The sequence below is a fragment of the Puntigrus tetrazona genome, chromosome 20 (assembly GCF_018831695.1).
Source record: "Puntigrus tetrazona isolate hp1 chromosome 20, ASM1883169v1, whole genome shotgun sequence".
Classification (NCBI taxonomy): Eukaryota; Metazoa; Chordata; class Actinopteri; order Cypriniformes; family Cyprinidae; genus Puntigrus; species Puntigrus tetrazona.
In genome coordinates, this window is record NC_056718.1 from 14,368,924 (window position 1) to 14,381,532 (window position 12,609).

General features: G+C 41.0%; 1 protein-coding gene across 2 annotated transcripts in view; it reads left to right on the plus strand.

The window, feature by feature from the left end:
- The window catches only part of LOC122324584 (nesprin-1-like), a 99,614-nt gene that overhangs the window by 49,924 nt on the left and 37,081 nt on the right, over window positions 1–12,609 (plus strand). For both annotated transcript variants that reach the window (XM_043219118.1, XM_043219117.1), the window contains 16 exons: window positions 1,290–1,616; window positions 2,201–2,353; window positions 2,907–3,074; window positions 3,208–3,384; window positions 5,067–5,213; window positions 5,339–5,464; window positions 5,783–5,959; window positions 6,504–6,769; window positions 6,896–9,059; window positions 9,164–9,501; window positions 9,667–9,811; window positions 9,899–10,108; window positions 10,949–11,229; window positions 11,533–11,698; window positions 11,816–11,971; window positions 12,234–12,386. In XM_043219118.1, the coding sequence (XP_043075053.1) occupies window positions 1,290–1,616; window positions 2,201–2,353; window positions 2,907–3,074; window positions 3,208–3,384; window positions 5,067–5,213; window positions 5,339–5,464; window positions 5,783–5,959; window positions 6,504–6,769; window positions 6,896–9,059; window positions 9,164–9,501; window positions 9,667–9,811; window positions 9,899–10,108; window positions 10,949–11,229; window positions 11,533–11,698; window positions 11,816–11,971; window positions 12,234–12,386 (5,154 nt within the window). The remainder of the gene's footprint in view (window positions 1–1,289; window positions 1,617–2,200; window positions 2,354–2,906; window positions 3,075–3,207; window positions 3,385–5,066; window positions 5,214–5,338; window positions 5,465–5,782; window positions 5,960–6,503; window positions 6,770–6,895; window positions 9,060–9,163; window positions 9,502–9,666; window positions 9,812–9,898; window positions 10,109–10,948; window positions 11,230–11,532; window positions 11,699–11,815; window positions 11,972–12,233; window positions 12,387–12,609) is intronic.

A 12,609-nucleotide genomic window follows, 5' to 3' on the forward strand; every position in this document is an offset into this window, starting at 1 on the left:
TATAAATATTGAAAGTATTATTTTTTTCCTTTTAGAGTTGAAGGATCAGATGAACAGATGAAACTGTCACCCCTTTTTATCCTGTGGTTTAACAGCTATTGATTTGGCCTGATAAAATTACACACACACACACATATACACACCACAGACTAGGACTCTCAGTGGGCCTGGCACAGTTTTGTGCTCACATTTGAGATCGCAAGAGCCAGTGTGTCTCTGTGTGTGCACACGTACAAGTCTCTTTGTCTTCTTAAGGATATGATCAATATGTCTACTACACAAAGCAAAAGAAAGCTTTAGTGCGATCGCACCCTACATGCACACGCTCAGACAGCCACTTCACACACTCCCCCACTGTGATAGCAGAGATGAAGGAACGGTCTGTCTGTGGAACCTGCTGGCACAGACTGTGTAATTGATGCAATGCCCTTGCAGCTTCAGCATCACATAACACTCTCTTCCTACACATATACACACATATACATATACTACTCATTTAGTGCATATAATCCTCGTCAAGATCAATAGCGCCACACAGATGCTAATAGCAAAGTCATACAGAGGCTATCTGTATTTTATGTACAACCGCTCCATTAAACAGTAATGTCAACGGTATAGATGCATGTATTTGTGAATAATAAACAGCCAATTAAAGTGTACATTTCTTTCGCCAGATCATATTTTTTTTTACCCAATTATCCTCGGATCGTACACCTCTTCGCATCACTAACTTCTCATTTCCTTATTTGTGTGTGGAGAGGATCATTAAAACACTGGGGCTGCTATCTCTGTCAGTACTACAGCAGTATCTCTGGATCCAGCTGTCCAGCTCTCATGTACTGCTCTTTGTAGAGACAAGAGGCTGATATCATAAAGAGAAGCTTCCCGCTTAAAGGTAAAGGAGTAGGAGGGGCCAAGTGTGGTCGTTGCTGGGGAAACCCCGCTGCGGCAGCCCCATTTAAGGCCTGGGTAATTGGGTCTTTCTCTCCTATCTCTAACTGGGGCCTCACCGGGTCTTCGCACACAGGTGTCAGGAGCCCGGCAGGCTTCAAAGTACCCATCAGAAAAGTCCACTTCAGAGGAGCTCTCTCAAAACATGAAGCTCCACGTGAATAGGGGGATCAGAAGCTGTCAGAAACAGGAAATTCTGTACATGTGTTGGTTGCACACGGGGGAAGGCATAAATATCTTTCCTGTGGCTCATTAAATTATTGATTTTTGTTTTTTTGCTATTGTTGTTCTTTTTGTACCCTTTCGTTCGTTGTTTAAAAGACTCTCTCACCCCGCAGTCTCTACAGGGGGACATGGATCAAGGTCACAGCCTGCTTAAAACACTTCGAGAGGGTGCAGAGCAGGCCGTTTCTTTCTTGGATGACCCTGGAGCATCCAGGCTAGAGAGGGAAGTGCAAACAGGCCGATCACAGCTTGAAGAGCTAATTCTGGGGCTACGGGAAGAGCATGCAACCCTGGAAAGGAGCATTGTGCTCTATAAAGATTTTCAGGAGCGCTACAAGAGCCAAATGCAGTGGCTTAGGGAGACTCGAGCCCTTCTCTGTTCTACTGTTGAACCCAAAGCAGAACTTTATCAGAGAAAGGCCCAGCTGAACAAGTACAAGGTAGGTGATTTGTTTCTTAGTCTTTAACTGATATGAAATCTGTACTTGTGTGACTAGTTCGATCATGAGAATTCTAGAAACATTTTAGGATGGTGATGGATATGACAATTGTAATGTATTTGGTTGTTGGCAAAATAGATGTTGCTGTTGGTTATTGCTGTAGTTGTAGATTATTGCTGCTGTTGCTGCAAGCATGTATAAGAACTTGCATTTAAGACATTCTGCTGCTGCACAAACAGCATAAAAATAACCTGTAGCAGATCAGTACAGGTGGAGCTGGGGAAGGTGGAGGGTTTTTATAGAAGAACTCTAAAAGCGCGCTGCAGGATATGCAGCATGAGCCAATCAGCTTCATTTAACTCTGAATATCATTAGTTACATTAACAACAGAGTATTGAATTTTTGTATAGAGAACAAAAATCGTTGCCGCTTGTTACTTTTAAAAACAGCTTTTAAAAGGAACAGCATTTATAAGAAATAGAAATCTTTTTAAGAAATCAGAAGTGTTCACTTTTGATCAGTTTAATGTGTCCTTGCTAAATAATCCATGTATGTATTTTTTATCTCTATTCATTGTTGTCCAGGCTGTGGAGCAGACATTGCTATCCCGTGATTCTGCTGTGAGCTTTGTGCTAGAGAAAGGAGAAACTCTGCTGACCCTCCTCCACTCCCCTTCCATCACAGACAACATGACCAAACTACAGGCGGACTACAAGGAGTTGTGTGGCTCAGCAAGGGTGAGCTCACAAAGACTACAAAAACATCATTTGAATGCAACATAACATAAACCATTTGCTGTTCTCTCTAATATACTTAATGCACATAAAGCTCACTGCTCAGTCCACACAGCATGTTGTAGACACTAAGCAGCGAAACTGGTAATTCAGAACATGCTGCGAACATTAATGTATGACATCCAACATTTACATATCAATGCTTGCTTTAGCAGTTTGCAAGGGTAACAGTTATACACATATAGAATCATTTAAAACTAAATTGCAAATTATAAAGAGTGGGGAGAAACAATTGCTATGAATGCGTAGATTATTTCCCTTTTAAGCTTTTGAATATTAATTTGGAGACTTTATGTGCTATTTCCTCCAAGATGGCATCCATTAACCCTGCAATCAGTGCTATGAATACTCACTTTCCAATAATTCATCTCATGCTTGCAGCTGTCAGAAGCCCTTTGTGGCATGAGAGTTTACAGCTGTGTGTTTATATATGTGCTTCATTGTGAGTGCTTGCAAATGTCTTGATCATTTCTGTAATTTAAATATATTTTCTCAGACCCACGTTCACAGATTAGATGCCCAGGTGAAGAAACAGGAAGTATACCACAAAGATCTACAGGATATTGAGCGTTGGCTGTTGCAGATGTCCAGCAGGATGGTGACTCCTGACCCATCATCAGGGGGTGGCCTGGAAGCTGCCACTCAACAGCTAGCCAGACACAAGGTGACAAATCAAAAAGCTTCACAGGAGAACAAAACACTATAAATAACCAAACACATTATTTACAGAAATATAAAGCTATTACTAGGAGAAGCTTTTGTTTAAATTTATGTTTGCACATATTGTCTCATGTCAGGCTATTATGGAGGAAATAGCGGGTTTTGAGGAGCGTTTGGCTACACTTAAAGAAAAGGGAGAGGAACTGTTGTCCGGCTGCAGCGAGCGCCTTCAGGCTCGGCTTCGCCAGCAAATTCAGAACCACCAGCAGGGAGCAAGAGACAGCTACTCTGCCATCTGCAGCACTGCCCAGCGTGTGAGTTTACTTGCCAACACACCAGCACAAGACCAGCATTGTGCCGATGTTTACTGTGCAAATAGACCTACAACAGTATATAAAGACTCACAGTTAATATAGGTAGGAGTGTAGAGTATGTGACTTTTTTAACGATGGACACAATAGTGTATTCGTTATTGGCCTGTTAAAATATCTGCGAACATCAACTAGCTGTTTTAAAGCAGCCAATTATGTGCTATCACCCACATGGGGGTAGAGGTCATGGACAGTTAACAACTCATTAAATTTTTAAAAAATTCTCTGGCTTAATTGAAAATGACAAGAGAGTTTTAGTGCAGTTTTATATATATTATTTATATTTATAATAATTTATATGTATTATTGTAATAATAATTTAAAAAACAATAATTGATCATATTGATTGATTGATTTATTATCTGTTATTTTCAGTAAATTGTCCTATATTGCAATTTTTAAGTTTTACTGCACATTAATTGTATGATTTCCAGTCATTGTGCTGGTGTCATTGTTTATTGTCCCTCGGCTCACATCAAAGCTTTGTTCCAGCAGAAAGCTTAAGCATGTGCCAACTTTCTGCCACTCTTCCAGAGCCTCCTGATTATTTTAATCCACCCTCCTTGGCTTCCTAGTTGCACAGGTCCAATAAAGTGCTGACAAAATTCTCCTTTCAGTGTATTTGTCTTTTAAATCAGATTAAACAACCCTTACCAGGCAGTCAATAATCTGGGGATGCCTGGCAATGAAATATACTTGACATTTTGACTTCTGCGTGCCAGTGTCATTACAAGGAGACCCATCAGGAGGCACTAAGAAATCATTTCTCCATGAAAGCGTGTCATTAAAGCCCATGGCAATGAAAGTGAGCGCATATACACCCCCCTTTGCAAAACACCATTTCCCCCCTTCTCAGGCTCTTGCAGTATCCTACCAAAAGCTGCCACCTGCTTTCCTCTAAGAACCCTAATCACACGCACCCCTAATATGGCAACTACTCTCTGCCATCTGACACATTGCCTGCTCAGTCACTCTCTGAGCAAACCACCCAGTCTATTAATACCTCGCCCTCTTCCCTGTGCCAGTTTTATTTTGCCCATCAAGTCCAATTGCGTCAAAACAAGCCGAGACTTTGATAAAACCCCTCCCTTCTGGTTTCCTAGTTTATACCCTGTACCAACATCTTGTGCCAACCTTGCCAGAACAATGCCATCCGGTAAATCCCGCCACCTGGCAGTCTGGTCAATGAGTTCCTCAGTCTGCATGTGCTCTGCCAACTCCTGCCGTCTGCCAAAGCAAGCCTTTCGTTGCCTGCCCCCCGCGAGGGCTCGTGAATTAAGAATGTCAATCAGCGTCAGCTTTTCTGCTCACGGGATTAGGGATGCCAGAGCATTCAACACCTGTCAAATGGGCTTTGCTTTATGTTGACCCGATTTAACATGGTTAACCGTATGCCCCACTCATGTCGTTTTCTGTTTTGCTCCTCAAATATGTCAGAGTCATGCTGTTCCTGTTTTATACAGTTAAGGATTACTTAAAATACCCTTTCAGGTGCATCATTAAAATGTTGCATTTTGAATTGGCTCAGTTATGGTTTCTGTAAGTGGTATGGTTTAAATTTTAACCAATTACTTTTGGCCACTTCGTGCAGTGTGGATATATTTAAATTGTTTCTCTTTGTGCAGGTGTATCAGAGTCTGGATCGGGAACTGCAGAAGCATGTAAGTGTGCGGGATACGTTGCAACAGTGTCAGATGTGGCTTTCAAATGTACAAGAGGAGATACAGCTTCCTGCACATGCACCACACTGCCTAAAGGAGGCGCAAGCACAGGTATACATTTTTATGTTACTTTGTGCACAAAAGTGGCACAATAAAGTTGGTAGAAGAAAGCCAGACTCAACGCTATCATCAATTCTTCTGGGGGGGTCTCTGGGGGACTCTTAATATCCCATCAGATAAAGCAGGAACGAACTCTGCAGGAACAGGCTAGTACCTATTTGCAGCTTGTGTGCTCCACCTGTGATCTTTCTGATGAGAAGGTACGAGAGACGGCTGCTGGGATACAGCAGGTCAAACTTCAGGTAAGTGATAAATAGAATTTTAAGAATACATTAAAATGTTCTAACTTTAGGTTTTAGTCACTTCTTCAACTACAGGCTTCTATATGGAGCTCCTAAAGGGTGATAGGTAGAAACTTTGTCATTTTCCTTGCATCACATTTCAGGGTTTGGTTTTTATTTATCATAACATTTTCTTTTCCTCACATAACACCTCTAAATCTTTTTACAATGTCAAAGATGTTTGTGTAGGTTTAAGATTGTCCCATACCCAAACCTTCAATTTTAAAATATGATATGATTAATATGATAAATTTAAGAGATGCTTTGCACTCAATGCAGATCGAGGAGAAAATGCTGGAATCTCAAGAACTAGCAGATAACTGGAGAGAGATCAAAGACTTGCGTTCCAACCTTGAGTGTCATCTTCTTGAGGCTGAACAACTCCTCCAGAGCATGTTAAGGAGGCCAGCTGAGCTTGAGCCAAAGGTTGCTCAGAACCAGCTGGACCAGGCACAGGTAAGCGACAGCTTTGTGTCCAGATGACAGCCATTAGAAAATGATTACCCGTTTTTATGAACCATTGGTTATATGAGGTTTTTGAAAAACAATACAGCAAAAATTACATTATACCTTATGCACACATTTTGTACAGTATCTGTACAGTATATCAGTTAATCAGATGCAGTCTATTATGTATTGCTAAAAGCTCTGGTGAGCTTTGCCCTCTCTTACATTTCCTGGCAGGAAGCTTCATTCATTAATAAAGATTTCTCCCCAGATTACTCGTCTGGGTGTAATTACGGATGTGTGAATTGATTTGTCAGTGCCTGTAATAACAGCGTCCAGGCAGACCCTTTCATTGTGTGTGAAAAATAGCACATATTACCATCTCTGGATGCGCTGAGAATTGTCAACAATAGATTGAATGAAAACCCCAATTACCTCAAAGCTCACTCTCTGCCAGTGACAGAGGGTGTCATCCAGAGCTGTCCATTTGGCAGGATATCAAATAAAGACAGGCAGCATTTATTAATAACACCCTATATTTCATGCCACAAAGGATTTTATCCAGGAGATGCGAGCCAGGCAGGTTGATCTGACCCAGCTGAGAGAGAGCATCAATAGGCTAACGGCTGGTCAGGAGTCCCCCGAGCTTATGGAAGTTGGGCGGCTGCGCTGTGCTTGGCTGGATCTGGGCAGACAGGCTGCACAGCTGCTGGAACAGAAAGAGGAGGATCTACAGAGGAGTGGGGACTATCATGACTGCATTTGTATGGTAGAGGAGTTGTTTGACCAGCTGTCCAAGAAATGGGATCAATTGGCCAGGCATGCAACATTTCCTTTCACATTTTGCACACCATATTCATGTTTGATAGTTGCCATGTCTTGTTCAAAAGACGTTATTGTCAGTCATTCTTCAATTTGTTTACAAAAGCACTAAATCTTTTCTAGGGGAGATATTGAGAGCACAGCTGAGTGTCTGGATGCCTTAAAGAAGTTATCCACAGACCTGCAGGACCAGAGATGTGTGCTTGATGACCTGAGAAATAATAGGCACGGGATTCTGCCTCGTCTGAGCTTAGAAGACAGAGACCTGGTTAAGGAACAGGTGGGTTACCTGGAGCAACGTTGGACTCAGGTGGAATCACTTGTTCAGCAGAAAATACAAGATTCAGCGCAAACACTGGAAGAACTCAGTCAAATCGAGGACCATTTGCGGGAGGCTCAGGAGTGGGCTGAGTTGCAGCAGCCATCCCTGTCTGAGGTTCTCAAGACAAGCCCCCCTCCAGATTTGGCTCAAAGCTTTCTGTTTGATCACTTGAGCTTTTGTGCGGAATTGGAAGCCAAACAGAAGGTTCTCGCAGAGGCTGTGACAGATGCCAATAGTCTTTCCTCTCGCCTCGGTCTCAATGAAAGGAGAAAACTGCAGACTTTGGTCCAGGAAGCACAGGCAGAAGTAGAAACACTTGGAATTAAGGCAGTTCAGTATCGTAAAAGCCTCAGCAAAGTATTTACTGAACGAACACAGTTTTTACAAGCCCTTGACAGAGCAACTGAATGGATCAGGAAGCAAGAGCAGAGGGCTCTTGCAGATGATCATGTTGCACTTCTACCAAACGTTCTTCACAAGCAGGTTTCAGCTTGTAAGAATTTTACCAGCAGCCTAAGAGCATATCAGGTGGAGCTCACGTCTCTTTGGGTACAAGGGCGAGAATTAGTCAAGGATGCAACTGCCGAGGAGAAGAAGGAGACCCTTCAGAAACTGGAGGAGTTGCAAGTCACCTTTGAGGCTTCCTTGCAGAAGAGTACGGAGCATTTGCAGCATCTGGAGAAAGCACTAGTCATTCGAAAATACTTTAAAGTTGACCTTGACAGGATCTGCGAGTGGCTAAAACAAGCAGAGGTAGCTACATTTCCAATTATTGACCTGAGCGGGAATGATGAGGAGCTTCAGAACCAGTTGATTGAATACCAACAGCTTCTTGATCATGCTTCAGAGTATGAAAACCTTTTGCTCATTGTCCAAAGGGCAGGACAGGAAATTCTTCCCACCTTAAATGAGGTTGACCACTGCTACCTAGATGAGAAACTTAACGGCCTTCCACAACAATATAATGACATGCTGTTGTTGATCAGAGAGAAACGCGACAGGATCCAACAAGTGCTTTTGGAGCGCAGGGAGTTTGAGTCCCTCATCGATGCCACACGAAAAGCTTTGAAGGAACTTCAGGAGAAGTGTGATGGTTTAGAGATGAAGTCAGCCAACCAAAGTGTAGAAGAGGGAGAAAGATTGCACAGCAGTTATGAAGATCTCATGAAAGGTCTTGCAAATCTCTTTCAGGGAATGAAAGATCTTAGAGGTAAAACTCAGAATTTCCTTATCATCGGCCAGCCATATGCTCCTGAAGTCATTGATCAGCTAGTTCATCTCCACACCAGTCTTAACCAGCAGATCGAGGGAAAGATGAAAGAATTAGGAAAAACATTAAAAATATTACATGACCATCAAGCAGTTATTGAGAAAATGGACTGTAGCATAACTACATTCAAGGAACAGCTTGGCAAATTTGACTCCAAAGGAGCTGAGGAGGCAGATGCCATGGAGACAATATCTACTCTACACAACCTATCAAAATGTCTTGAAGAGGTTAGTTCCTATCCAGAGGGTCTGAAAGCACACAATGTTGACCTCAACCAGCACTTTGACTCAAAGGCCCTTAAGACTCAGGTTATCTTCAGAGAGGAACAACTTCTTACTTTAAAACAAAAGATTAATGCACACATAGAAGAATTTGAGAGAGATTTTAGGGAAAATAAGGATTTTCAAACTGATATTAAAGTATCAATAGAATGGCTCAAGAGTCTTAGGCATCGATTAAGATATCCATTAATGTTTGATGAAGCAAAAATTGAAATTGTGCAGGAGGAGGTCAGGTCACTGTCAGCCCTTCAAGAACAAATGAAATCTAGGTTTAGATTACTAGAATATATGACTAATGAAGAGAAACAGAAGTATGTCAATGACCAAAAGCCATTTCCAAAACTCCTTGAAACCACTTTAATGGATATTCCAAAGCTGAAGGATGATCTTCAACAAGCTGTCAACACCAAACAGGTAAGATATTATTAATTCCTGAGTGTTTGCCCATGTTTTGTAACTGAATAATGAAATACTGAAGTTGGGATTAATGTTTCTTTAAACTGTAATGTGTTAATCAGGTGGCCTTGCAGACTGTTCTGTCTCTGCTCCAGAGATACCACCATTCTTTGCAGTCTGTACAGCAGTGTTGTGAGGATGCTGGTGCTGTACTTGAGCATCCTCCACAAGAGGTAGACCTGGAGAAAATTTCAGACTGCCTCAAGGACTTAAAAAATATAACAGACCGGGAACATACTGTCAAGTGTATGATGCAAGAAATACAAGGTCTAGTACCTGAAATGGGTGGCTTTGTGAGCCCTGTTGTAATTAATCAAATCCAACAGCGTTGTGAGGATTCTTATCACAAAGTCACAGAGGTCTTTGAGCAGCTAAAACAACGTCAAGACAACTTGCAACGGTAATGCTAATGAGGTTTTGGCATTCAAATTGATTTAAATAAGATCCACAAGACTTAAACTTGTAGCTGCCTTATTCATGTTAACAATATGATTTTCAGAGACTGATAGTCTCTTCCTATAGTCTCTTTACAACTGTTGCACACTTGCTTTATTTCTTTTGTTAGAAGCATAACTCAGTGGAGATGCTTTCAAGGTGAAATAGATGAAGTTATCCGGCAGATGAATGAAGTTGAGAAAAGGATGAAGGAGTTCACAACTGCCAGAGCAAACTCTGAACAAGAAGCTGAAGACAAGCTTTGTTTATACCAGGTATGTGACTAAGCTTTTCTTTTCTTGTTGTACTCCTAATACAATGATAAATTGCAGCTTTTCAAAATATATCCTACTTTTCTACAGAATATTGAGCCACAAGTTCAGAGTCTTGAATATACACTGACTGGCCTGAAAGAAAAAGCAACACAGTTGGATCAGCCTGCCATAAAAGACACTACTTCTCGGTCACTCTGTTCACTGAGCCATCGGTTGACTCGGTTGCTCAGCGTTGCTCGAGCTCAGGGGAAAGCCCTCCAGGACTCTGCATGTAACTGGACATGCACCAGGGAGAAGGTAGGGAAACTTACCAGGGACAGATACTGTATTCCCAACTCATTACAAGATACTCTTATATGAATCTCCATTTCATATAATGTAATCAGACAAATGCAATTGTTCAAATTAATTATTGATTGGTACGCAGTTAAAATGGCACAAAATTATTGTTAGATGTCCAAATACCATATTTTTAAGTAAATAAACAGACAAAAAGAAAAAAAAAAAAACAGTAATTATTCAGTAAGCAGTGAGTAAATCTTGGCTATGGCTCTGCAATCGTGTAAGAGCATCAGTTGCAGGCAGTGGCCTGAGAATGATGTAATGTTTGGCAATGAAAGTCCATACAAAAATAACTCAACAAGGAAGTTGCCAACTCACCACTTTTCCCATAAATCTCTGCTGTAATCACAGGAAATTACATCATTCATAGAGGAATATGCTGTGTAACACATTAGAGGAGGAGTATTTTGCTTTTTTCTTCTGTTTCTTGAATAATTCATTAATAAGAGTTGCTTGATGTCCTGAAAGCTGCTATGTGACCACAGTTACTGATGTCCAAACCTTCTTTCATTCAATGAGTGAAAAATTAGGTACTGCATACATTTTTAATGTCTCACTTTTTATAGCATCTAAAACCTGACATGAATCTGAATGAACATTAAAAAATTGTAAAATTAACATGGCAACATTAAAATATTACAAAAATCTAGATAAAAAGAACAAAACCATTTTATTTATTTATTTATTTTTTTTTTTTTTAACAAGAAATAAATGTTATAGCAGGGCAGTGTTATGGCGCATAACAACAGCAGTCAAATCTGATGAAGTAAACCTGTTCCACATTTCTCTGATTAGCTGGAGAAAATGCGGGCTGTCTGCGAGGATCTACACAGTCGTGTTCCTGACAATATGGTGGAAAAAACCTCTAGTATGGCAGCTCTACAGAGTCTTCTAGAGTACCATGATTCCTTCAGCCGAGAGGTAGAGAGAGAGAGCAGCGCCCTGACCCTCCTGAGACACCATGTGCTCAACCTATTCCTCCATCCTTGTGCCTCTGCGTCCAGCACAGACAGTAAACACAACCAAGACAATCCATGTCTGCTGGAAATTCAGAGCATTCAGGAGAAATATGACAAGTATGAACATCTATCAATTTGCCTGTCTCTCTTCTATCTGTCATTCATCTTGAAAACTGCACAAGAGCAGATTGTAAATGTTAATAAAATTATAGACAACTTACTTAGTTCCATGAATGTTTAATTAATACTTGAATACCTCTGCAAAAATGCAGATGTTAAAGAAAAGTTAACTGAACCAAATGTCATGAAACCATTTCCAGTAATTTTTTCAAACATTTCCAATCCTACTTTTCTGTCATCTGCTTTTATATCTTCAATCATTTACGTAATACGTATTTTTGTGTCCTGTTTCTCCCTCAGTCTGTTGCAGCAGGTGTGTGCTAGCAGACAGCAGGTGCAGGTGGAGCTGCGGGAGAGAGAGGAAGTGGTGCGGGAGTTGGGCTTGCTGAAAGGCTGGATTCAGGACACCCAGGGGCTGCTGCTGAGCCCCACAGCAGACCTGGATAACTTGCTCACTGACCTGGAGGTACTGCAAAAATCACTTTATACAGAGGAGGAGATGCAGATAGGACTCGCATTCTAACATCCGACCCAGTTTGCTTTGCTCATGATAAGTATGGTATGTTTTTGTGGTGTCTGCTAGACGGCTCATGAAGGCATGCGGTCTCACCGCCAGAACCTTGAGCAGATTGCAGATCATCAGCAGATAAAATACCAGGACCTCAATGCCACTCTTCCTTCAGAGATCAGCACCCAGCTGGCAGAGGTTACACTGGCTCTGGGTTCTGCAGAAGATCAGGTACCTTTATTCAAACTAGGAATTTTAAGAATGCAAATACCAAGTGAATTATTGGAAAGACTGTGAGGAATTAATGTAAACGTAAACATTTTGTGTCAAAATGTAAGATCTGTGCAGTGGACAGTAGGCATCGCAGCCAAATAAACCAGCCTAATTTGGTTGGAAAGAAAAACAGAAAACCAGTATATGATACTGATTTTGACTGCTGAAAATGTATGTAATGTCTCATATTAACTTCCCTTTTAATTTCTCATACTCTCAGGTACAGGCACGGGAAAGAGAAGTCCAACATAGCAGAGATATTAAAGAAGACTTTAACTCCAGACTTCAGGATATCTCAAAGAAAGTCAAACTCATCTCTTTAAAACTCAAGCAGAAGGCTGTGGATGTTGAGGAGGCTAAAGAGGAGACAGAGGTATGAATGCAACAGTCTTTTTGTAGCTGTGGTACAGACTCTGCCCTGATTATTGAAGTGCAGTGTAAATGATGACAGAAGTGTACTTCAGAATGACTTCTGCGCAGCCTAATTTCTAAATATATCACGATGAATGGAATTCATAACAAGGCAGTGTTATTTTAGTGTTTTCTGATATTATTAATATTATTGGTATTTAAAGTTACTTTTTAATTTTCTATTT